At 41.5% G+C, this 24994-nt stretch overlaps 1 protein-coding gene across 2 annotated transcripts in view; it reads left to right on the top strand.

Moving 5' to 3' along the window:
• The window catches only part of gmds (GDP-mannose 4,6-dehydratase), a 203255-nt gene that overhangs the window by 50743 nt on the left and 127518 nt on the right, over positions 1 to 24994 (top strand). For both annotated transcript variants that reach the window (XM_088077442.1, XM_042512148.2), the window contains exons 5-6: positions 15286 to 15478; positions 16642 to 16746. In XM_088077442.1, the coding sequence (XP_087933568.1) occupies positions 15286 to 15478; positions 16642 to 16746 (298 nt within the window). The remainder of the gene's footprint in view (positions 1 to 15285; positions 15479 to 16641; positions 16747 to 24994) is intronic.

Genomic DNA, 24994 nt, shown 5'->3' with positions numbered 1-24994 from the left:
AGGTCTCGAAGGCCGGCATATTCTCTAAATCATACACCGCGGCAGCATTATTCCCACTGCTGTTTGGTTCAGTGAAAAGAAACAAAGCTGGCATAATGGCAGATCTTCTTGAAGGCAGTATCTGAATCAGTGTTTAAAAAAGGGCTATTGTTTTAAACCCTCCTCTGGTTGGTTTCTTGCTCCACAGCACCACGGTAGTTTTTTTCCCCCCTGATCAGTCCAGTTTTTCTTTTTTTTAAATAACCTTAAAAGGCTTGGAACCAGGACAACACACGCCTCATAAACATCTCTAAAAAGACACTTTCAGTGACTCTGCAAGACAGACGAGACGGTATTTATAACTGAGCAGGCACCATGTAACTGCCCAGCCATAACCTGGATCCTGCTCCTTCTCCTTCCTCTACCACGCACACACACATGCAGCTGTTGTGCTGCTCCTGTCCAGGGGGTCCTGGGTGGGCCCGGGATAGACTGGTTAGGGTTTGAGGTGAAGCAGCAGTGCAGAGAGAGAGAGGGGGGAGCTTGTGTAAATCAGGCATAATGTTGGATCAGAATCTGGGCTCCGTTTTGGTCACATGGCTCTGTGACAGCAACCAGGGCAGCTAGAGTGTGTGTTGGTATGTGTTATTGTGGCTGACTGTGGTCTATGTGTGTATTTATGGGAGTGTGTTCTTGTGGTGGGGCATGCTCGTCCACGTGTGTGTGTAACCAAAGAGAGGTAGCACCTGCAGGGGCGGTGGTCCCCAAACTTCACGTCTATTTAAGGATCATGCAAGCAACGCCAGGGGAGGGGAAGTGTGTGTGTGTGTGTGTGTGTGTGTGTGTGTGTGTGTGTGTGTGTGTGTGTGTGTGTGTGTGTGTGTGTGTGTGTGTGTGTGTGTGTGTGTGTAGAGTGTGGGTGGTGTGTTGGTTGCTTCCTCTGTTCACAAGGACAGCATTCATCAAGTGAGTGGTGCAGCGTGGGCTGGGTGGAGGGGTCGACAGGGGTGCTGCCTGATTTAAGTGGGGTCTGTGGGTGTGCGAGAGGGGCAGAGAGGATCGAGAGATATGGGGAAGAAGGGAAATGGGTGGAGAAGAATGTGCCAATTTGTCAAGTTTTACCTCCTACCATCCCGACCTTCCCTAATCAGAGATGATGCTGGGTGCTGATTACAGCCAAATGGAGCGGGAGCAGCAGCTGGAGTTTGGGGGGGAGGTTAAGGTGAGTGAGGAAAGATGGGGGGTAGAAGGCGTAAAGAGGATCAGTTTGGTCCTGGCAGGGGGTCTCAGACGTGGGAGGTCCCTCCTCACCTCTCCTATGAGCGCTCACTTTGATGTCATCTGGTCCTGGTCAGCTGATAAAAAGTGTGTGAGAAAACTCCCAGAGAGGGAGAAAGAGAGAGATGTTATCTCTTATTAAAGATGCTGTTGTGTTGCTGTGGTGTTCAGTCAACTCCATGTGTGCTGTCAGGAAGGTTGCAGTGTTTGGTCGACATTGTGACAGTATTTTAAGATGTAGTTTTTAGGTGTTTAGGGGCTCATCAGGTCTCTCTTCTCATGAAGTGTTAAGTTTAACCTTTAACCATATTAGGGAAAAAAAGACTCTTATATCAATAAATAAATAAATGAATACTTACACTCATACATTCATACATACATACATAATGAATAAATGTATCAAATAAAGCAATGTCACACTGCTGAGATTATAAGCGTTGTAATGAGATAATAGCTACGTTTACACTGCCTGTTAAAAGGCAGGAATATTGCACAATTATGCTGCCTCGCAGTTCTGCAAAACATCCAATTTCAGAAAGGGGGGGCGACGTGGTCTTGACTCTATGCCATGGACTGACTATGGTTGGGGAGACGTGTAGTTTGACCACACCACAGGAGATTTAAAAAACAGCTTTGAGCAATTGGTGGCAAATTGAAAGAAGAACAGCTCCTTAATGTCACAAATACAGCAAAATAAGAGGAAAAAAAAAGAAAATACAGGCATAGGTTGGAGTCTCTGCAGATAAATTAACCACCACACACTTCTGGTGGGTCATAAATGATGACTGGGAAACATTACTTTTGTATAAGTGTTTCATTAGGAAAATCCTGCATAGTGCATGTTTAATGACCCTTGATCACGTCACTATTTTACACTTGTGTAGTCGATTGGCAACAGCTGTAGCTGGTTGTATTGCTGACATGGCTTTACACCCCCCTGAAGTCCATTCGTAAATCCCTGAAAAGAGTGTCACTGATCACAAAGCTGTTTATATCTGTGTATTCATGTGTGTCAGTTTGTGCTCACGTGTGATTGCTCCACACAGCCCCCGAGGCGTGACCGCAGCGCTCTTCAGTAAGACCTGTTGCCATGTTTACACGCGTGTTTATATTTGTGAGGTCGGAGTGATTGATTGGTGGTGAATGTCTGCAGGGTAGATCACGCGATTGAGGAAAGGTGGGAATGAAGGGGCTCTTCATTTCATGATTGACTTTCCAGGGAGTTCCCTTTCCAGGCTTTCTTATCCAACACTAAAGGAATGGGCTGCATGACTGCACCTCTGCTCTCCTAACACTTTCATACTCATTACTGATCAGATTTCCACCTCTCTGGCTCTTAAAATAAAGAAGCTCATCTTGGCTGTAATGACATTCAGCACTTCACATCCAAATTAAGACCTTTACCTCTGTAGAGATTTGGTCATCAACTCTGGGAATATTGCACAGAAACAATGTATTTTCACATATATTGATGAAACAACCAAATTATTCCCAATGTTTTGGGGTTTGAGAGGTTTTTTTGAGACCTTTTGATACATTTTCTGCCTTGAAAACTATTCTTTTTTAGAGTCTTAATAAAGTTTGTTACTTGCATTGAAGGTAATTGTAACATGATTCATTGGTAAGGATGTGTGTCTGGCATTGGCACTGGGAAAACTATCAAAATAAAATGATGGAGTTTTGGACCATGAACTGATTGCATTGGCTCGAGCGCCCCTCAAATTTCCTTCATTGCCCTGAGAGATGGAGCAGGGCACCAGCAGCAGAGAGACTGGCCACCACCTGTTCACATCAATGCCATCAAGAGAAAGTGATGCAGAGAGAAAGAGGGAAGGAGTGAGAGAAAGTGGAGTGCCGGGAGGCAGACAGGGACTTTCCAGACTCGGCTGCATAAATCCTGAGTTTGACAGCCAATCTCCAACTCTCTCCAACTGTCTACCTGCCCTGACATACGCTGCCGCAGCACGTAGTTCTCCACACGTGTGCTACTTGCACGCCTACATCTCCATCTGTCTCTCTCAGATCCACCTGATCTGTTTGACTTGTATTTATTCATTGCCATAGTTGCAGAGGCCTCCACACTAACCGAGCAGAAGACGCCTGTAATTAGACACAAAAACACAGAGATGGAGATGTTATCACAATGAGTGAACATCAGTGGCAGGGATTAGTGGGTGGATGCATGTCATGCCATGTACAGATCCATGATTTGAAAAATTCATGTTGACCTTGAATTTGCCTTGGAGTTTAAGGTACTTCAGTTTATTTTTTCAATCCTATCCTTTAAGCTCTCTGTAAGTAGATCAATAATTCAGTGTTTAGCCTCACATTCTGTCACTGTCTCTGCACTTTAAATCTGTTAACAGTAAAGAGCCACAACAAAAGAAACACCTGAGTAAATGAGCGAGAAAAACTGTTTTGAAGGCATGCCGGTTGAATTTCTTTCTGTGTGTAGGGCGGTTGCCAAGAAACACAAAGCCATTTCACTGCTAATTTTCATCCTGTGGTGAAGTTAAGCCGTAATTGGACTAAACCCACCACCTCAAAGGATGACGATGAAAACATCTCGTCTGTGTTTACATTAGACTTTTTTTGATAGCCTGCATGACCTTTAATATTCCACAACTACTAGACGTGTTTGGAATAGCCGTATAGCAGCTGACATTTAAACAGCAATAAAACACCAAAAAACAAAGCTATGATCCAGTGAATGTATTCCAGTAAAAGATGTCAGAAGAATTAACTCTTCATAAACTTTCAAAGGAGAAAAGGGATGTGTCTCGCGGCACCATATAGTCCTCTGTGATAACATCAAGGGAATCACCACGCTTTGCTCGCCGTTGTGGAGTGAAGTGCATCACCAGTCTGATTTACAACAAGACCAATGGTGTGCTGAAAGTCTTTTGGGAAAATGTGATCTGTGTTGCCATCACGTGATTACACTAAGCATGTTAAGAGAAAGACTGTGACTGCCATAGATATGATGTATGCTCTGATAAGGCAGGGATACACCCTGCAGTGGATAAATGGACCTGTCCCTTATTAAGCTCCTGAAAAGTGGTCTGTATAATCTAAATTTATATTTTAGTTCTATCGGTAAAACATATGTTGTGTGTCACGCAGTACAAAACTATTTGATATACTATAACTGATTTTTATTTATTTATTTGGCACATTGTCCAGTGGACATTTTGCTGTTTGATTAATTGCAGCAGCAATTGACAATCATTAAACCTCCAGCAGATTGTTGCTACTTGCTTTCTTTGAAGCCTCATTCCCACTGCACAAAAACCTGCTGACATGTGACTTTTTTATGCAATGAGAATTTGTACAGTCGGTATTCACACCTGGGTCAACTGACTCTGCAGTGAACACAGGTGTTAATCGCCTTCGGCTCCTATCAACACTGATGGGAACACAACACCCAGGTGAACGAGATATTTTCAGCTTACCTGCGACATGCAATGATGTGCCGTCACTAATTACCGTCCATTTTCACCTAAGCAGCGCTAAAATGTTGATCTAAAGATTGAGAAGAGAGGAGAAGAGAAGAGAACGTTGCATGGACATACCAACAGAACAACCTTGCTCATGCTAATATTCATCAGATGCAGTGAGATTGAACAATGATGCACAAAAGCGACTTGTAGTCCCTGATTTAGTTTATGTGGCTCCTAAAGCCCTGATATACCAACCCAGAGTCCATTGGAACTACATTTATATACCGCACCTGCAGGAACCATGCAGGACTGTGGTCTGGTTCCATCACACACCTGCAATTAATAGTCAGCTTTATTATTAATCATTAAAATGAGCTACTAAACAACACAAATGTTTTAGTTGCCCAAACACAACCCTGCCTTGACCATAGTCTGTTTTCCATGATCTTTTGTAATCTGTGGTTTTGCAAAAATGATCCACTATTCAAATGAGATGACCGTGTTTGATATACTTCCACACTGACACAAGTGCAGACAGACAGTGAACACATGTTTCTGTTTTTTATGACTTCACTAACCCTTACAGAAACTGACAGATGATGAAGTTTATTTTGACCCTCATGGACATGCAGCTTTGAAAAATTTAATTTAGATGAATATTTAGTCAAAATGTCCAAGTCATGTCATACGTTTTCAAAGCAAAATTCAAGCAAAATTCAGGTAGCAAGTCAAAATGAAGGCCTTTCAGGCCTTTGAATTTATAGACAAGCATCTTTTTCGGGATACCCATTTTCTGTAAACTGATATCCTTTGTCACCTCAACTATAAACTTGTGAACCATGAGAACCACGTAAACTTGTTGTGCTATTCTGGGAGCTCTTGTCAAACAGACTCTCTATTAATAAACTCATTGTTTGGATTTCCTTCAGGTGCACTCTGTAATTAACGCTTTTTAGAGGCTAGTTTCCGCTTGTTGCCGTGTCTGTCTTTAATCTTCAGCCTTTAAATGTCACCTGTTGAACACAAAGGACTTTGGTTACGAGGGAATTCTTGGCAAGACGCAGGTGTGTATGTGTGTGTGCATTTTATGTACCGCATTGCTTGTGAATCTCCGACATGCTTGTAATGTTTTGAATCAATGACTGCTGCGTGGGACAGTCATACCTGTCGTTTTAGCTGGTGTTTGCGTAGGCTGGGGAGTGATATTGTTATTAATATCCATTTTAAGAACACTTGGTTCTTGGCATGAAAACACTCAAAGAGCCAACACACGTTCCAGGCGGATGATGTAATGTCATACATCCACGCCTCTGTCTCACTCTCCCTGCCACTATGGGCATCTCTTATGCTTCTCTTTGAATCGTATTGTGTCTGGTCTTAGGGAAAGGCAAATTGGAACAGTGCAAGGAAAAAATAGCACTTTGTTTTTGTAATAGGTGTGTGTGTGTGTGTGTGTGTGTGTGTGTGTGTGCGTGTGTGTGTGTGTGTGTTTAGGCGAGTTTGAGTGACACAATTTCAACAAGACAGAACTGGAGGTGAAGAGATTCCCCTTCAAGTTTCATCACAACACATGATGATGGAGTTACAGCTCTGTTTGGAGAGTGGGCTGATAGCGTGGGCCCCATACAGCAACAGTAGCTTAGGCTACAGCAGCTAGCAGGTGAAAACATGGAATTCCTAATCATGTTGTGCTGCAACTGTGCAGTCTTACCTGAGCTTTGAGTTACACATCACAGAAAAACCCTGGTTTGGCTTTTAAGCATCATGTGGTTGATATAGTAATTTATATTTTTGTAGGCATTTGCTTGTATGTATTTCTGTGACATCACATATAGTAATTTAAGAAGTTTTGACCCTCTTGGGGTGTACACTCTGGAAGCATATTATATTTTCAGCAACAGTGACATTTTCTGTAGGGTTGGGTGCCAAAGTTGGTACTTTTAAGTTGGTTTGAAATAGTTTCTGCATCTGGTCTGTTTTATTTATGACTTTAGTAATAGCCGAGTATCACTGTTAAATGAGCAGACACACACACACACACACGAGCAGACAGAAAGAAATGTTTGATTAAAAAAGAGCAAAGAAGAACTGCTTTAGTTGTTTTGGTCTATTAAGTCACCTCCGCATCTTGTACAAAAAACACATTTTTGTTATTACAGAGAAAGTAAAGTAACAAAAAAGGGTACCGATGACTGGAACAACTACCAGTATTGGTTAAAATATAAATGGTACCATGCCCTATTATTTTGTCTTTATTAGAGCTGTAACAATTAGTGGATTAATAAATTTTAATTTTAATTTTCTTATTCAAAATTTCAAGCATTCTGTACTTCCAATTTCTCCAATGTGAGAATTTGCTATTTTTGTCTGTTTTATATCATTGCCAGTTCACTGAATATCTTTGAGTTTTCGTTCAAAGCCAAACATTCAAAGACGTCAACTTGGGCTCTGAGAAATTCCCTCAGATAAAGGGGTTGAAAATAACAGCAGGACGTCCTTAAAGGAAAAAACCCCGGAACATCTGATTGGTCATCTGATATTTAATGTGTTAGAATTGTCCCAATGGTGCAAACACAGCCAGTTTAGTGTCTGCTGCAGAGTGGTGCATGTGCTGCAGATGATGCAAGACAACAAAACACAATTGTTAGTTTGCATTTTGATCAGTAAACTAACAGTCTGTACATGAAAACATATGTGAACCTGGCCTTGCGGACCAAAAGGCCTGTTCACACTTTGAAAATAACTTTGCTGTCAAAACAAGAAAAATAGCAGCATTTGTCATCTTTTCAAATATTTAGATTTTCCTGACAGTCACCTTCTTTTCTGCAACATGTTTTGGAGAGGAGGCAGGATTGAGTGGTTGGAAGTGTATAGCAGGCAAGTTTGAGACTGGAGTTCATAGTTCGCATTTTGTCAGACAACAACAGTCACTGTTTGTATCTTTCAACGATGGAGATGAACTTTCCTGAAGCGCTAAACATTCTCATTTATCAGTAAGGGAGAAATCAGATGGCCAGCATCCATCTAAAATCTGTACAGTAATAGCCAGACTGAAGCAACAGGTGCCATCTATGAGAATTGCAACTCAGTAAATCAACAGATATGAGTGAATTATGAAAAGATAATCTTACAGACCTTATTGTGCTATCAAAGATCAGGGCTTCTGATTTGTGTTACATCAAAGCCAAGTAGCCAGAATCACATGTTGGTGTGGTACATTTCTGCAAACCATCAATATTTTACCTTCATATTTCATATTTATCGTATCGACGTTTCTAAAGTTACATAGTATATGAGCTGACAGTCATCAGGAGGTGGAGAGGATGGTGGATTAACATCAGAAGACCTGAGACCTGCCAAGTTTAAGATGACTGTTCAAGGCCAAGAAACTGCAAAACTGTTTGTTTTACAGTGAGTCATCACTCCATTTCCAGCACCACTGGTGCCACCACACCACAGGAGACATTGCTACATTTTCTGCAGACAGTGCCATGAAAAGCGGTTGTTTTTCCACTAAGATATTGTTGCGTTTCCTGCCAGGATTGTTGCCAAAAGCAGGTATTTTAAAGCCAAAGCATGATCATTTCCTAACAATAACCAAGTGTTTTTTGTTGTTAGAACTAACGACACGTTAACCACAGTTTTGTAGACATGTAAAGAAAGGTAAAGTTTCAATGCATCTACTACAGAATATCTAACAAATGTATCATATCGGTGGTTTGCAGAAATGTACAATGCCAGCATTTATTCTGACGATTAGGCTGTTCGTCTTAAGCGATGCTGTAGCTATTGTTGGGTATCTTTTCCTACAGCTGTGAATTAATAGTGAAAGGTTTATTTTACTCTAACTCTGGTGTTAAGTTACTAGTTACTGATGCAAAGAAAATCGTAGTTCTCCAAATACTGAGAGGAGTAGCGCTACACGAAGGCTTCATGTTTGCAGGGAAAGCGGGGTCTATATCTTGGCTTCATAATGCAGATGAGTGACACTGTAGTTGAGTTGATGAAAGCGGAGTAATTGATCTGTCTGGCGGTGCTGGGGTTGCTAGGTCGGGTCTGAACCTCCCTCTCCTGTAGGGAACCCAGCCTGTTTGTCTTTGCCCTGTTAACACACGACTGCTCTAATTTCAGTTGGCCTGTAATGTGATGAGTAAAGGTGTAATTGCCTGTGGTTTCTCCCTACAAACCCCCACCCATGCTCATGCACACACATACACACACTTTCTCCTTCCTCTGTCTGTCTCTACTTTTCTTCTTTTCCTTACCTGCATCTCTTTTTCCTTCTCTCCGCCATCTCTACCTCCAGGGCGTCTTAGTGATTTCTTTATTTGGGTGATTGCGGTTCGCAGGAATGTGCTGGAGTTTCAGTGTTTGACAGCATATAGTTCACAATACCGAGAAAGTGACACTCACAGTGGGGCAGCCCTTCTCCTGTAACTTCTCTGGAATCTGAGGTGTGATGACGGTGAACCACAGAGGTCGTTAATCTGCTGCATCACTGTTTTATTGCAGCGAACAAACAGCATTAGACCAGGGAGCGGGTTGGTGTTGTGCCTAATAATAAAAGTGTTTTTTTGTTTACTTTGAACATAAGAAACCAAGTAAAAAACTTGAAGAGGAATCTGAATAAAACTTGACAATGAAGTAAATCAGATTACATTACAACTGCTGACCTAGATTTCAAGATCCTGTGCACCAAAATCATCATCACAATTTACCGTACACAGTTGAGAGAGGAGCTCAAAAATGTGCATTTCTCTGAAGTGATTGTACATTTTTTATTCATTTATTCATCATTTATGTGCATAAAAGATGTAAAGTAGGGATAGAACCAGGGTGTTTGCAGGTCCTTAAAAAAGTCTCAAAATGTCTTAACTTTAAGTATATAAATACTAGGCCTTGAAAGTCATTAGAAATTAGAACAAAAAATGTATTTAATTAAATGTGTCCATCTAATAATAATAATAGTTTTATATATGTAGCACTCATTCAAATGACCATAGTAACCATTTAACTACATAACACCCACCTCTGCATTTGACCATATATTTACTTTATACTTACCTATAGTCCGTGAATAAGAAAAAAAATAGTTTTTTTGTTGAAAAAAAAACCTTGAAAAGGTCTTCAAATGCAATTAATTAAAACAAGATATGATTTTTATTGTGAATACAGATTAATCAGAGTTGAATTTGAAGTCCTGTTAATACAATGGTTTATCTTTTCCGCCAGATCATTGTAACATTTTGTACATTTAATGTAAATTTTTGCATATCATTTAGATACTAATAAAACAAAAAAGAAAAAAATGTGATTAATCAATTGTATAATTGATCATTGTCAAGTCAGAAAATAGCAAAAATATCACTAGTATCCATGTTTGTTTTTCCCCTGACTTTTCATTTCTATACTCCTGGGTGATTGACTTTTCCTATACTCTGAACACACAATAGAAGTCACATTCCTCCACCACTGTGTATATACAGTTTAATGCCTTCATATTATCCTGTATGGAGGTCCATGCAGGTATGCAGAGGGAGGCCACGGCTGAATAAATGTAGCTCATATTTATACATCTGTCAAGACACACACCAACACGCTGCACGCATACGCACACATCCATGCACAGAGACACATTCCCCAGTTTCAAGCATGCATTTCAACAGGCCTTGTGTGAGCAGGAAAGAAATGAAACCACTAAATGTGGCACGTATATCCTGTACATTTCGAACCTTTTAAACGGATTGCCCTTTTTTTTTTCCTTCGGTCGGCGCGGACCCCCAATGCTGACAGAGCCTGGCTGACTTCCCAGAACAGAACAATATCTGCCAGGTCGACCGAGGGGCCCAGCAGTCCATACACACACACACATATACACACAGCAGTGTGCACAAACGGCTGGCCTTTAAACCGTCAGCGCTTAGGCCCTGCCTTACATAATGACAGAGAATGGAGGCATTAAGGCAATTTGTTTGATTTAAGTTGTCAAGTCGTCCTGGACCCTGCCCCTCTCAGCTGGTTTTGATACCCAGAGTCTCTCTGTGTGTGTGTGTGTGTGTGTGTGTGTGTGTGTGTGTGTGTGTGTGTGTGTGTGTGTGTGTGTGTGTGTGTGTGTGTGTGTGTGTGTGTGTGTCTGTGTGTCTGTGTGTGTCTGTGTCTGTGTCTGTGTCTGTCTCTCGCAGACCGCGTTGGTGTTAAGAGGAATTGAGGGACTTGCAGACAGACAGCAGGACAGAGGGGGGGTGTCTGTCTGTGAGGGAGGTGCTGTAGTAGCGTGAAATAAGGTCTATGTGTGAGGAAGGAAGAGGTGGAGAGCTAAAGTTCGACCTGAGAGAGCTGACATTATGACTGTTGTTGGAGAGGGAATCGGTCTGTGTGTGTGTGTGTGTGTGTGTGTGTGTGTGTGTGTGTGTGTGTGTCTGTCTGTCTGTCTGTCTGTCTGTCTGTCAGTCAGAGTGAGTGACTGTCCACTCTCCATTCTGAACTCCATCACCCAGCTATGCCAGTCCTGACCTGAGGAGCCCACCTCTTTACATTTGAGTCAAAACAAATATCAACCATGATTTAATACTTTTGAAATACTATCTACAAACAGGAAATGTACATGTAAACCTTTTTTATTTTATTTTGACAAAACTCTTATGTTTTAATTAACAAAAGAAGCTTAGCCTTTCAGATATTGTCAAAACACATTGCTTCAATAAACTGCAAAAGCCCAACTGAATGTGGGAACTATCTGATCAAGAAAGATCACAAGATAACAAACGTTACCTGATATTTTTTGCAAGCTTTCTTTACTTGTTCAGTATTCAGTAATGTGAATAATATTGTATAGTTTATTAGCCCGAGTAGTTACACATTAGGTGTGTGACCAAGAGGAAAATGCTGAAAATTCTTACAAACCATGGAAACAAGTGAAGAAATCCTGACGCATATAAAGCATGTGACTTACACTTATAGTCTACTGAAGAGACTAAAAATAGTGTCAGACAAAAAAACCTCAGAACTGTGTGGAGTTTTGAGGAGACTGTAACGTTCCTCACATTAATCTATTAAAAAAATAAATGCAATATTTCTGTCATATTTTCTACGTTGTTTTCCAGCGTTGAGGTTTGACTTAAACTGTTTTAACATCATCTTGTTGCACCCTCTTCTGCAGTGGGTTTAATGGCAGGACTGGAACAAGTGCATCAATAGACTGACTGACTAAATGTTTTAGCTTTAGTCATCAAGTTATATAACCAAATAATCCTCATTACAGTTTCAAAAATGCAAAGATTTCCTTTTTGTCCTTTTGTTCACAGACTGTCTTTGCAGAGTTTGGTTTCGCCAAGTGATAATGTCAGTTGGCTAGGGGTTTGAAAGCATAGGCTGTATTAACTAGTAGTGACTTACACATCTGGATCATTTAATTTAGAGGATGTATTGATTTGATTGATTGATTGATTGATTTTTGTGTGCAAAGCAAAAACACGCACAGGGTTGCTCTGCTGTGCCAGATTGCTTCTTGTAAAATGGGGTATTCATTTTACTAGTTTTCACCTGTTGACAGATTTTACTAGTTTGTTTACACACTTCAATGCAGTTTTTACCTGTTCAAGGTTTGCAAAGCAGCTGAAAAATAGGTATCCATGGTCAGTTGATCAAAATGAACGCGCTCTGCTGTTGGCATGCTGCTGCAGACGCGTCATGCCATGTCCATGCCCAGTGTACAGTATTTTGGCCTTAGTAAGTATTTTTGATTGATTAACTCACGGAGTCATTACATCAAAACCACTCTGCATTGACCTGCTTGCATGATACTGTATATATTTGTACACATTTCTGTGAATTAAAATGTGCAATACCTGTAAAATGTACTGTATACATAAAGTATACATATATGCCGTTATGATAAGTTGAATTGAGCTGGAGAAACTTAAGATTCAATTAGCTGTGAATGAATTGCCATTACATTTTGAGGCTTTTTGACCAACAGATAGTCAAGCTTCCCCTTAACATCTTGATGGCCAAATAATAGTTCAACTTTAGTGCATTTATTCAGCTGGTCAGTTTGGAGGCTTCAGTTTGTTGTGATTTTAAATGTGATTTTATTACACAGGTATTGCCATTGCTGTGTGCTCTACTAGTGTTCGCAGTGAAAATCATCATCATGTAATGTTCAGTACATGTTGGTTTAAAAGTGTCCCCTCACTTTCTCTTGTAAATGATGTAAATGAAAATGCTAGAATGCAAAGTAAAAGCGTGAGTGGAGCGTCACAGGTAATTACACTGAGCTATGGAGTGTAATTGAACCTGATCAAACCCGCTCACTGTGTGTGTGTCTGTGTGTCTGTGTGTGTGTGTGTGTGTGTGTGTGTGTGTGTGTGTGTGTGTGTGTGTATGGTGAGTCAAATAGAGCCCCAGTGTTCTTGGGTCCCAGCTTTAAATAAGGGGTCTTTATCTGGCCATGAGTACCGCGCCGGTGTGGAAGCACTAAAGGGCCAGAGCGTTTCCTCCGCACAGACGTAGCTCATGCCGCTCACTCCAGGTGTGGTGACCACTAACCAGCACGGCTTTTAACCGTCACGCCTGATTTGGAGCCGGAGGCCAAGCTGGCACTCACACAAGCACACACAGTCCAAGTGCACAGTGTCACACGCTCACAGACGTGCACGCACACATCCATTTCTAATTTAAACTTAATTTCCCCCCAAGTGTTCATTAAGTTCCATCCTCTCTTGGCCCTCAGCAGTGGAAACAGGCATTCTGGGAGTTGGAGTATTTAATTTGAGGTATCAGCTTCCTGATCAGCTCTGATGTCCTCCAGAAACAACATATTCTCCCATTATGTTCTGCATCATTATCGCTCCCGCCTTCTTTTATGGCATATTTTGGTGACTTTGGGTAAAATGTGCAGTGAACTTGTGTTGTTGTCAAGTTTCTCACTTTGCATCATTCTGTTTTCGGATGAACTACGATATAGCAATACCATTCATTATTTCCATGTTGTCCATTTCAAGAAACATCTCGATTAAATTTCAAAAACTGTGACCACATTCCAGTGCAAAATGCAGCAAGCCTGAGCCAAAGGATTAAAGTAAACTTTGAGTGTTTTGACCCTTCACTAACTCCCGCCCCTCAACATAAATTGGCCAATCATTGCACAGCAATGGCTCTGACAAGGGTCCAACATGTACATAGCTGTGCCCCCGGAGACTCTCGTACAATAGATATAGATTTTCTTCATTTCTGGGCTGGTTTTGTGGGTTTTGAGCTAAACGTTGTGCCAGGGGCACATGTGATAATCATACTCTTTACCTGAAGAAATTTAAGGAGATAAACGTTTTTTTCCAAAATCAAACCCTGAAAAGTTTATGATTAGCCAGCGAATGTTAGCTAGCTAACTGACTTAGCTACTGAATGTACACACATACTGCTTTTGCTTTTTAATGATTATAATCATGAATAAATGCCTACCCTGCTTTACAGGACCAGTTGAGGGAATCAGAGAAACTTTGCAGATATTCAGCTAGCTGTGTGTCACTGTAGTGTGTAGTTGAATAGTGTTTGGCTTCCCCCTGTGCCTTCCCCTGAGCTCAGCCGTCAGAGGACTAGGTGCTGGGGGCAGCACTGGGAGGAAGCTAAACTCTGTTAAACTACACACACTCTGATGAGCCAGAGCTACCTACATCAGGCTGAATATTGGTGAAGTTTCTCTTTGTTTTCGTTTTCTTCTGTTGGATTCGCCAGGTGATGTGGTGGTTCACCTTTATGCTGTGATCTGCACGTTAATATTTACCCTCTAACTTTATCTTTTTAATCTGGTTTTGCTGTTGAGTGAAGTTGATATCCTGACTCTCTTTCGAACATATACTGCAGACCTTTCTGTATGCTTCTTTGTGGATTCACTTTTTCATTTCCCACCAAATTACATAATGTTTCTTCAGGGTGTGCAGTTAGTTACAGTGTGAGCTCTATGTTCGCTTCGGCAGCTTGTCGGACCATGTCAAAGTAGCAGAGCTTAGGGAAGAGCCAATTGAACAATGTTTTGAAGGAAGGAAAAAAAATAAATATATATATATATATATATATATATATATATATATATATATATATATATATATATATATAGGTATATAGATAGATAGATAGATAGATAGATAGATAGATAGATAGATAGATAGATAGATAGATAGATATGTGAACCACTTTTGGACCGTGATCCACCAGTTGGGAACCTCAGTCTGACACCATGTGTACATTCTTTGTACAGGCTTCATAAGTAGCTATGCAAACTGTGAGGCGTTACTAGGCCCAACTGTCAGACTAATAATTCTGGGGTTTCACCAGGTCAAGACCTGAATTTTATTGCTTTCGAGTTTTGAATAGTCTTATGTCGAGTCAAAGTCAAGCCTCAAGTTCTTATTTTTGTTACTTCGGTACCAAAAGAAACAAGTCCATATCTTATGTTTACATCTTTTATTTTATAATCTACATTAAATAGTATTAATCTTTTACATAATTTGTATAAATAAGTAGAGGGAATTTTCCTCAACATCACTAATAATCGCTCCATCTTTTTTTTTTCTCTCTGATACTGTTTTAGATCTCCTTTGAGTTGGCTGAGTACACCGCTAACGTTGATGGGGTTGGTACACTTCGTCTCTTGGACGCCATAAAGACGTGTGGTCTGACCAACAGCGTGAAATTCTACCAGGCCTCCACCAGTGAGCTGTACGGCAAAGTTCAGGAGATCCCTCAGACGGAAACCACGCCCTTCTACCCTCGCTCACCTTATGGTAATACACACATATGTAATGTGCTGTTGATGATCCAAATGGAAACACACACACACACACACACACAGACACACACACACACAAAGACAAGGATTACCTAACATTTTCTACCTTGCACCATTCGTCAAATCATTGCTTATGGCCATGTAGGGGCATACAAACACAGATTGCTTGATACCTCTGCAGCACACTTTCCTTGTGAATGTGTTTGTGTGTGTGTGTGTGTGTGTATGTGTGTGTGTGTGAGAGAGAGTGAGTGAGTGAGTGAATAGAGGGGGGCTTCAGTGCTCAGGCAGCATTTGAGCTCTCCACACAGCCCGAGGCCAAAACGTCTGACTGAAGACTGGAGTGGCTCTCACTTTAACAAAGACACCTTTATATCCACAGCACTCAGCACTCACTTTCAACACACACACTCACATACACACACGTACGCAGGCAAGCTGTACACGTGTGTGAGCGATCAAGTTTCATGTTCTCTGTTGTCTAAATGCTCTCCTCACTGACACTTTCCCCATCTGTCAGCACTCAATCCGAGGCTGCATGGGAGGTGCATACCATCATGAGGAGGGCTGCTCCTCTATTAATTAGACTCGGGATAAGGGGGAGTCAGGGGTTGCCATGGTGACCTCCCTTCACCTCCAGTGTACATCTTGACCTATGGCTTAATCAACGGGCGCCTCCCTTTGCTTGCTCTGGTATTCCCCTCATCACAGGAGGAGGAGGATGGTGAGAGGAAGAGAGGGGAGAACTTTTTGTACAAGCCTGCTTTCGGTCAGTCAGCAGGAGTCTGTGGTTCACGTTCCTGACAGTGAAATATGATCTGCGGTACTGCTGTGTTCAAATATGACATGTAGTGTTACAACACAGAATCTTTCTTTCTTTTAGGGTCTTTTTGCAGCCTTGCGAAAAGCAGATCAGTGTCTCCACTCTGCTTATATTGTCACCCTGGAACATTTAACCATGCATATAGCTAAATTTGGTTTCGTGATAAAGTACATAAAAGCATCATGTGAGTGTAAAGAGTCTCCTTGTGCGCAGAGGCACGTTTGTTGATCTGAGCAGACTGTTGGGTTTTTTGTGACCTTTTCACCTCTCCCATACTCATTTTCTTCTGTTGCCCTGTTTCCTCTGCTCCTGTCTTTCTCCACCTTTCCTCTCAGGTGCCGCCAAGCTGTATGCCTACTGGATCGTGGTGAACTTTCGAGAGGCCTACAACATGTTCTCTGTCAACGGGATCCTCTTTAACCATGAGAGCCCAAGGAGAGGTGAGCGCACAGCACGACACGCACCCTGCTGTTCTATGTCACCACAAAGCTGTGGCTGCTTTTTATCCAAATGGAGATAGGATTGTCGGAGCATCTGATAGCAATGAAGGAAAAGAGGAGAGGACAAAATAAGGTACTTAAAGAGCATTACTAAAGGTAGAATTATGGCTGAAAAATGTTTTCACTAGAGTGAAAACAAAGATTGTTTTTGATTAATTTATTTCTATCTCCTATCCGTTGTTTATAAGGATCAGGCAGGAGTTGGGGAAAAAAAGTCACAAAATATAAGTTATAATACATATGTTAGGTCCATCCAAGTAATTTGATTGAATAGGAGGTGCTAATATAGATTACATCAGCACTGAGACATTTATCTATGCATGTATCGCTTCACTTTACAGGTGTTGTGAATAGTAAATTACATTAACCTTTAATTAGCCTACATTAACGGTCGTGGTAAGAAACTATTCACTCTAAAAATGATCATACTTCCATAAATAACATCTGAGTTTGATTATGGATGTTCATCAGAGTAGAACAAGGGGAAGGACAAAAAACTAAAGGTATGCTCATATGACATCAGCTGATGTTGCAACTTGCTGTCTGATGAAGCTGTTAACTCATCAGCATCACATGTATGCCACCAAAGCGGCTGTCAACACACTCTGACTTCACTGGTTGCACAATAAATGGAAACATATAGATAAATGTAGATGAAACAGAGTAGCTGGCCTATGGTAACATGTACTGTAGACCTACGCAAAGTAACAAGCTAGTGTAAAGAAATGTTTATTATGTGTAGTTTGGCAGCAGTCAAGTCCCAGGCCAGTTGGGGAAGTATTTGTGGTGAGCCAAAAACAATTATAACGTAAACAATCAAATCACAACATATTGATGCTTATTGTTGTTAACTAATAGATGCAGCTTGTAGAACAGGATCTTGTATGAAAGCAAAAACACACTCAAGGTGGTGATATTGTGTTTATGATTGTTGCCTCATAATGATATTCAGTACAAAAGCATGATTTTAAGTGTGATATTGCCTAAACAATTCCACTCACAAGTAGTTTTTAAAACAAAATTAAACATCTTTTGCAGTCAAAATCTGCCAACATGCTAATATTCATAAAAGGCAATTTGTTAATTTGGGAGTTTATTTTATTTATTTGTTTTTTTTTTAAATAAATATAGTAACTGGCACTAGAGGTACAAAAAAAAACTTTAAAAACTAATATGTCTTAAAGTTACTGTTTTATTCCTCAGGCTCCATATCTCGGTAAACAAATCTTCATCAAAGCACCAAAAAAGTGATGTTTTTGTAGAAAGTCAACAAAAGGCCTTTTTCATGGAAGACATTTTGGCACGTCACAGTGGGAACAACACAGATGTAACTAATGAATTTAATGATGGCTGAGGATTTGGGGTTTGAACCCGCTGGTTGGTGTGGGTCCTTCCTCATTTCATTTCTGGGCTGTCTCTAGGTTCTCTGGCTCCCTCCCTCAGTCCAGATACAAGCAGGTCAGGTTAACTGGGGACTCTCATTTGGCTGTAGGTGTGAATGCGAGCGTGAATCTAGCCCAGTGTCAGCTGGGATAGGCTCCACCCCCTCTACAACTCTTAAAAGCATAAGCAGTTATGGAGTTATGGATAATGAATGAATGAAATCTATTTAGCTGCTTGAGTTCAGGATTCTTGTACCCTTCTTGTACCCTGCCATCTCACTATCACCATCACTGGAGCACCTCAATAGAACAGCGACATAGTTAGTTAGTTAGACAGATAGTTAGTGGCTCAGTCATTTAAAAGAATACAAAAGCATATTCATAATAACATATATAATCATATTAAAAAATCTAATCTCACTCAATTAATCACAATTAATCAGTGCACCAAAAGCAGGTACTTGGCTTGAATTTGTCATAATTTCACATTGTTTCAGGAAAACAGTCATGCTAGGATTCATATGAAATATATTAAAAGTAAATGAGTCCCTCAACTTTTGTGGTTTTTCTCACATGGCCTGTCGATTAACTATCACTTCGCCTGAGCAACAGGCGGAACCCACAATAAAGCAGTAAAACAGAAGGTAAACTATCGTTGGATTGTGTAAAAGTATTCAATTACATGCTCTATATAAAGTCATATTCATTCACCGGTGGAGCCAGGTTTCTCATAACTGCTTGACACACACTTGCACACATTCTAACACATAGTGAGTGGGTTGTGGTCACATTTTTAATATGTGCTCTGAGCCCCGAGGGTCGCAGGCGCTGGTTTAACCCGATTTACACGCCACCGCGACCCAAAATGAATACCACATGACAGCAGCCCCAGCACTGCGCCCAGGTCAGCTGCTCAGGTGTTTATGATTTATCCCCTAATGAAGGCCCTGGCCACGACCCCAGCCAAGGTCAGGGGTCAGCCAGTAAACCCTAATGGGTTACCACAGACAGATAGGTGTGGGAACTGGTGCAGTTTACAGCCAGCTCAGCAAAGACGGTGTGGTCGCCATCGAGGTCTTGTAATGGACTTGTAATGGAGTTGACACAGGGAATGATGTGTGATGCAGAAAAGTGAGTGGAAAGAACGAGTTGGATGACAGGAGGAGAGATGGAGATAAGTGGTGCTGACATAATTTGTCGATCAACAAAAACTTAATCTTAAACAATTATAATAATTGGTTAATCGGTTGGGTCATTTATCAAATGCCAAACGTACTCTGGTTCCAGCCTCTGAAATTTGAAGATAAGCTGCCTTTGTGATTTGAAAATCTTCCAGTTTTGGACAGTTGGCCAGAAAAAAACATTTCTCATCTTGGGCACTGGAAACTTTTCACTGCTTTCTGAAATTGTGTAGACTTTACGATAAATCAGGTAATCGAAAAATACTCAACAGAGCTATTGATCATAAAAAATAATCATTAATCGCAGCCTTGGAGATAAACAAACAGGCTGATTGAGTGGCTCTGTGAAACTGTGAAATTAGAGATGCTTGTGACCTTTTCCATAAGTACACACATTTACCATATAAGGGCAAAACTCTGCTGGCCTGATACCGCGCTCTTAGCTTTTGGTCCTTGGTCAGCTCTTTCTCATCTCCCTCTCTGACTATTCTATCTTTCCATTATTTCTACACAGACTCCTTCCCTTTTTCTTCCTCTCCTGATTCATTCCATGTCTTCATCCTCCTTTTTCCACAGTCAGCATTTCAGCAGCAGGCCACTGGGTTTGCTCCCGCCACTTCTATTCTCAGAGTTACGGCTGTTGTTGCTCATAAAGCAGGAACGCTGTGCTGTGATGTGGCCAGATGTCCCACTGCTGCCTTGCACAACCCGGTGTGGCGCTTGTGTTGGCTGGATTGGATAGTGTTTACCCAGGCCCCCAGGGCCTGCTGTGACCTGGCCGCTGCCACACTGAGGGGGCGTTTGGCCATGTAGTCTGTTACCAACAGGAGGGCTTTAGCAGGGAGAAGCTGATGCAAAACACCCTCATGGCACTTTTTTTTTTTTTTCATTGTTGGACCGAAGGTTGTACTGACATTACACATTGTGGGATACATGACTACTGTACTGATACTGTAGAGAGAGAATACTGAGGCAATGTCAAGTTCATAAATGTTTTCACACACTTGATGTCATCTAATGTCAGATGAAGTTGCATGCTGTAGAATAATATAATATTTTATTTTTCTACATAGGGAGCAGTCCCTTATTCACAGAGCCAGCCATGTTTCACCACAATGTTTCTACACAAGTCCAGAACAGACAAACCAAACACACCAAAAACACAGATGTTTTTGGGAAGGCTGTGCTAGCGTCCCGATAAACTGTTCATTTCACGTGAAACTGCTTTAGTGTTTCAGTGTTTTTACTGGTTTCAATCACCTGGTCTGTTTGTTATGGAGAGGAAGAAATCTCTGCAGAGACTGCTGCCCTGGTTTAAACCTCCAGAACAATTAACACTGAAAAAAGTCTAACTGGGAGAAAATTCAGCTGGTTTAATCTGCAATCCAATACACTAGATGCCACTAAATCTCCCTAAATCTCACACACTGTTCCTTTACATGCTGAACATTTACACTAAATTGTCTTTACACTAAATTTTTGAGTTTAAATGATATTTTAAATTATATACTTCCTTTACCTTGCTAGTTGTTATATTTCTTGACTTAAATATTACTGAGAGTGTTCTGTCAGAACCAAGCTTGATTGGGGTGACTGCTTTCATTACTGCTTTTGTTTTTTTTAGTACAAAATATCTTATCTTTGAATTTTAGTAGCTAGACATTACTTCATTTGATATGAAGTAATTAACGTTTAACACTAAAATAGTAAATTAACATTATTGTACACACAGTACATACTTCATAATGTAGTGTGGAATTGAGAAACAATATACATCTTAATTTGAAAAAAAAAAAAACCTGAATCACAGTTGGTGATTAAATTTAAGAACTCGCCAGCTATGGCAGTGGACGACAATGACAAAATTGCACCACCACAAACTCGAACATTCTGCACTCAAATTTCAAAAATCTATCAAATTAAAATCAACAATTTCACACTACTGGCTGCTCTCTTTGATTCCCAAGTGATTTGGGGAAATTTCTCATCAAACCAATGACATCACCTAAGAGGCTAGTGAAACATATTAAACATATTTTTTATATCACCAGAGCCAGAGGAATTCTCATCTGGGCTCTGTTCTCAGCCACACCCTGAACATCTCCGTTCTGTATTTCTGTCCCTACGTGTGTTAATGTTCTTGCTGCTGGAAGAGATAAAGAGTTATTTATTACCTGTGTGCTGCCCCTCCTGTCCTTTTACGCACCACTTGTACCTCTGGCAAATTAGTCACTAATGAGGGAGGAAGTCCATGATGTTGGTGTCAATGGCCCTGACATCACCACCCTCCCACACACAGGAAAGGCTGTGATGTCACTGTCCCCGGGTGCCAGTGGCTGTGTGTGCCTGTGTTTGAGAAACAAATAGATGTTTGCCTTTAGGAGGGACTTTTTCCTTTCAACAACAAACTCACTAAGTTTTGCTCTTAGCTGCATCTGCCAAAGGGACCTACCAGTGGCCAATCATGTCCGTGGTGTGGTGTGGCGTGGTGTGGTGTGTCACATAGGACGGTCAGGTGGCTGCTGGGAATGGCTAGAGAGGGAAGAGTGAGGCTCAACACCAGTTTCCCCTCAGACTTACTGTCCCTCTGTAGGATTCAATAAGGAGCTCTGTCTCTTCCAGCACCCAGGATGACTTAATCCCAGCAGGAATGTGCTTCTGGTTTCTCTTACAGTTCTCATAAACACCTGACCGTTCAACCAATAAACAGCCGATCTCCACTGTTCTGCTGCGAAAGGTCGGAATCGGACAGTTGGGGAGAAAAAAATATCCCGGTGGAGATCCAGCGTGAAGCAAAACAAACAGCAGCCTGCCGGTTCACACTGCGGCTAGCTCCTTTCTGGTTAGCTTAGTCGTTAGCCATAACAAACAGCCCTCAGACTGACTCTGAAGAGAGGGATTAGCATTAGCAGGGGTGCTAAATAGACTCCATATTGTTTTGACATATGAGACGGTGCAGAACTCCACAGTCTCTTTTCAAGAGTGATCAGTAGTGAAACCTGTGCAAATAACCAGCTCATATATTTATTTGGTCATCATATTCGACAAACATACAGCACCTCAAACTCCCCTGGAATCTAATTCTGACAATAAAAGACAAAACCCAAGTTTAATTTATAGTTATTAGCTGTGTGTTGATCTAAGGAGGTGCAGTAAATCATCACAGTAATATGTTTTGTGTGTGTATCCACCATTGCTGCTACTGACCAGCTCCAGTTGTAGGCTAATCCCCTGGTTTATTTGGGGAAGTCCCATCCATCTCTCCACCCTGAGAGCTCTGTGGTTCACGCTTGGCAGTATAGAATAATATACTGTTATGTTAGGAGAGAAGACCAGTTAGCATTGGGGAAGTTAGAATAGCACTGCCAAAGTCAATGCTGCCCCCTCAAACACTCAAACATACAGCCGCTGAGCCGCTACATGCCTCGGCTTCATCTTTCTGCTTTCGTTGAGGTTGAGCCCAAAAGGTCAGATCGCATGATAGATTTGTAAGAGGATATGTTTTCCATTTATTGGAGAGGTTATTTTCTAAGGAAATCTTCAAATAGGAACGACTCGGTCAGGGGGATCGTTGTGGGGATTTGGATTTATCTGGTAAGAAGGAACTCACCATGGAGTGAGAAGTTTTTGTTTTTCGGTCTTTCGTTTCATCGAGTGTCGATGAGAAAAGGCTGAGCGAGAGCAGTCTAAACATCAGTTGAACTGTGGCCAGCTGAAGAGCGGAGTCTGACACCGTGAAGCAGAGCTGATGACAGAGTGCTCCCCCTCCCTCCACACCTTCCAACACCTTGTGTCACATGGACAAAAAAGGTGCTTCCCTCCGCCTCGGCATACCTTGGTTTCAGACATGTCACGTGGTCGTTGAGGTTTCTCACTTCACTCATCCCCATCGCCGCCCTCAAATCTGTGTTTGTTGTCCCAGATCACCATGGTATCCAAGAATCTTGTTGACTGAGCGCTCGCTTTAAGCGGCGCTAATTGCACCACCAGTCGAGGGCTCCCCGTCGTCTCTATAAAACTTTGCCAGTGTTTTTCAGAGTAGGGTCAAACCCCAAAAAGTCGCTCTACGGTCATTTGATTTAGTCGAACTAAGGGACGCTGCCAGACAAAACTGCGTCATTGTTTTCGATACTGGGGTGAAACACTTTGTCTCACTCGCTCTGTAATGTGGAGGTGGTGCTGTCAGTGTTGGAGCTCAAGAAAAACATGTATGATCTACTCCCGACTCTTTCTCCACACCCTCCCTTTCTTTCCCCACACCTTTGCACATCCTGAGCCATCCATCCATTCAGTTGCATCACACCCAATTTAAAATGAAAAAAAAAAGTGACTTTCTTGGTCTTCGTCTTTGCCTTTGCAACCCTCCAGCCCCATTCTAACCCTCCTCGCATCACATTTCTTCCCCTGTGCACCCTCTCTGTCAGTTGAGTCAGCTCAGAACGAGTGCAGCAGTCTGTCAGGTGTGAATAGACACTGCGTTGGCGGAGCTGAGCACATGACCTCTTTTGGATGTAACGCAAATATTCTCCCTTCGTCGAGGCTCCAGAGATCAGTCAGAATGTGAATTGTGCAATAACAGTGATGGCAGACACTGACAGGTCTTTGGCCTGGGTGGAATTTGGCCAATCCCCGTCCAGGGGAAGATTCCTCCTGCAGAATCACTCAGTGCTCCTGCAAGTCAGGTATTTTGTTCATACTGCAGCACAGATAAAGGAGATAGGCATAAGATGAATATGTATTTATTTTGATGTAAACAGGGCTACAGGGTCGACCTAAATTTTGAAGCGTGTGGGAGTGGAGACAGAAAATTAAAGGTTGCATTTTCCACTTCAAATCTACCACAAAGCCTTTCACTCCCCTAGGCCATTGGTCAGAGACAGAGGGGGATTATGGGATTTGCAGTTCTGGTTGAATTCCAAAACAGGTGTGTAAACCCTGTGTTGAGGTAACCTAAGGGTTTCTGTTACAACTATGTGGCAATCAAATGTAAGTCTTGGCTATTTTTTTCTTTACCGGCTTCAGAACGTGGCTAGTTCAGACAAGCTCAACAGAAATGACTCAGCCGTCAAATATCCGGGAAATACTTGGAATGATTCTTTGTGTTCAACTTTTTTTTAAAACTGTAGGCGGTCCGCCGTCCTATTTTTGGAGTGTGGCTAACTAAAGCAGTCTGGGTTACCAAGTCATTCCACTTTTTTATTGAGAAAAGGGAGAACTTAGTAACATCCTGCAAATCACCTGGGAACAGATTTACGCCTTGATGAAAAACGTGCGCCAAGTCTAAAGTTGGAAGAGGAGACTTGGCTTAAAAAGGAAGAAGATGTTTTTACCTGTGCAAATGAAACATTAAATTAACTTGATAAATGTTTAACATGATTCAAGACTTGAATTTACTCCATTTTAATTTTTTTCCCAGAGCTTAAGCGCCAATTGGCTGAGCCATGACCACACAAAATAAATGTTACAGAAGAGTGATTTGAATAAATCACACTGCGGTTGAATCTCAATTAGTAAACGCTCATAAATACACTCGCAGACAGTAATATACGTGAGTGTGAGTCAGACATCTTGAGGTCTGAGTGCGTACAGTAAGGGCTGGGCCGTCACACAGTTTGAAGACAGACT

This window comes from Plectropomus leopardus, chromosome 5 (genome assembly GCF_026936395.1).
Source record: "Plectropomus leopardus strain MGB_pleo_1.0 chromosome 5, ASM2693639v1, whole genome shotgun sequence".
In the NCBI taxonomy this organism is placed as follows: Eukaryota; Metazoa; Chordata; class Actinopteri; order Perciformes; family Serranidae; genus Plectropomus; species Plectropomus leopardus.
The sequence above is the reverse complement of the archived record's forward strand: the minus strand, read 5'-3'. Positions and strand labels throughout refer to the sequence as shown.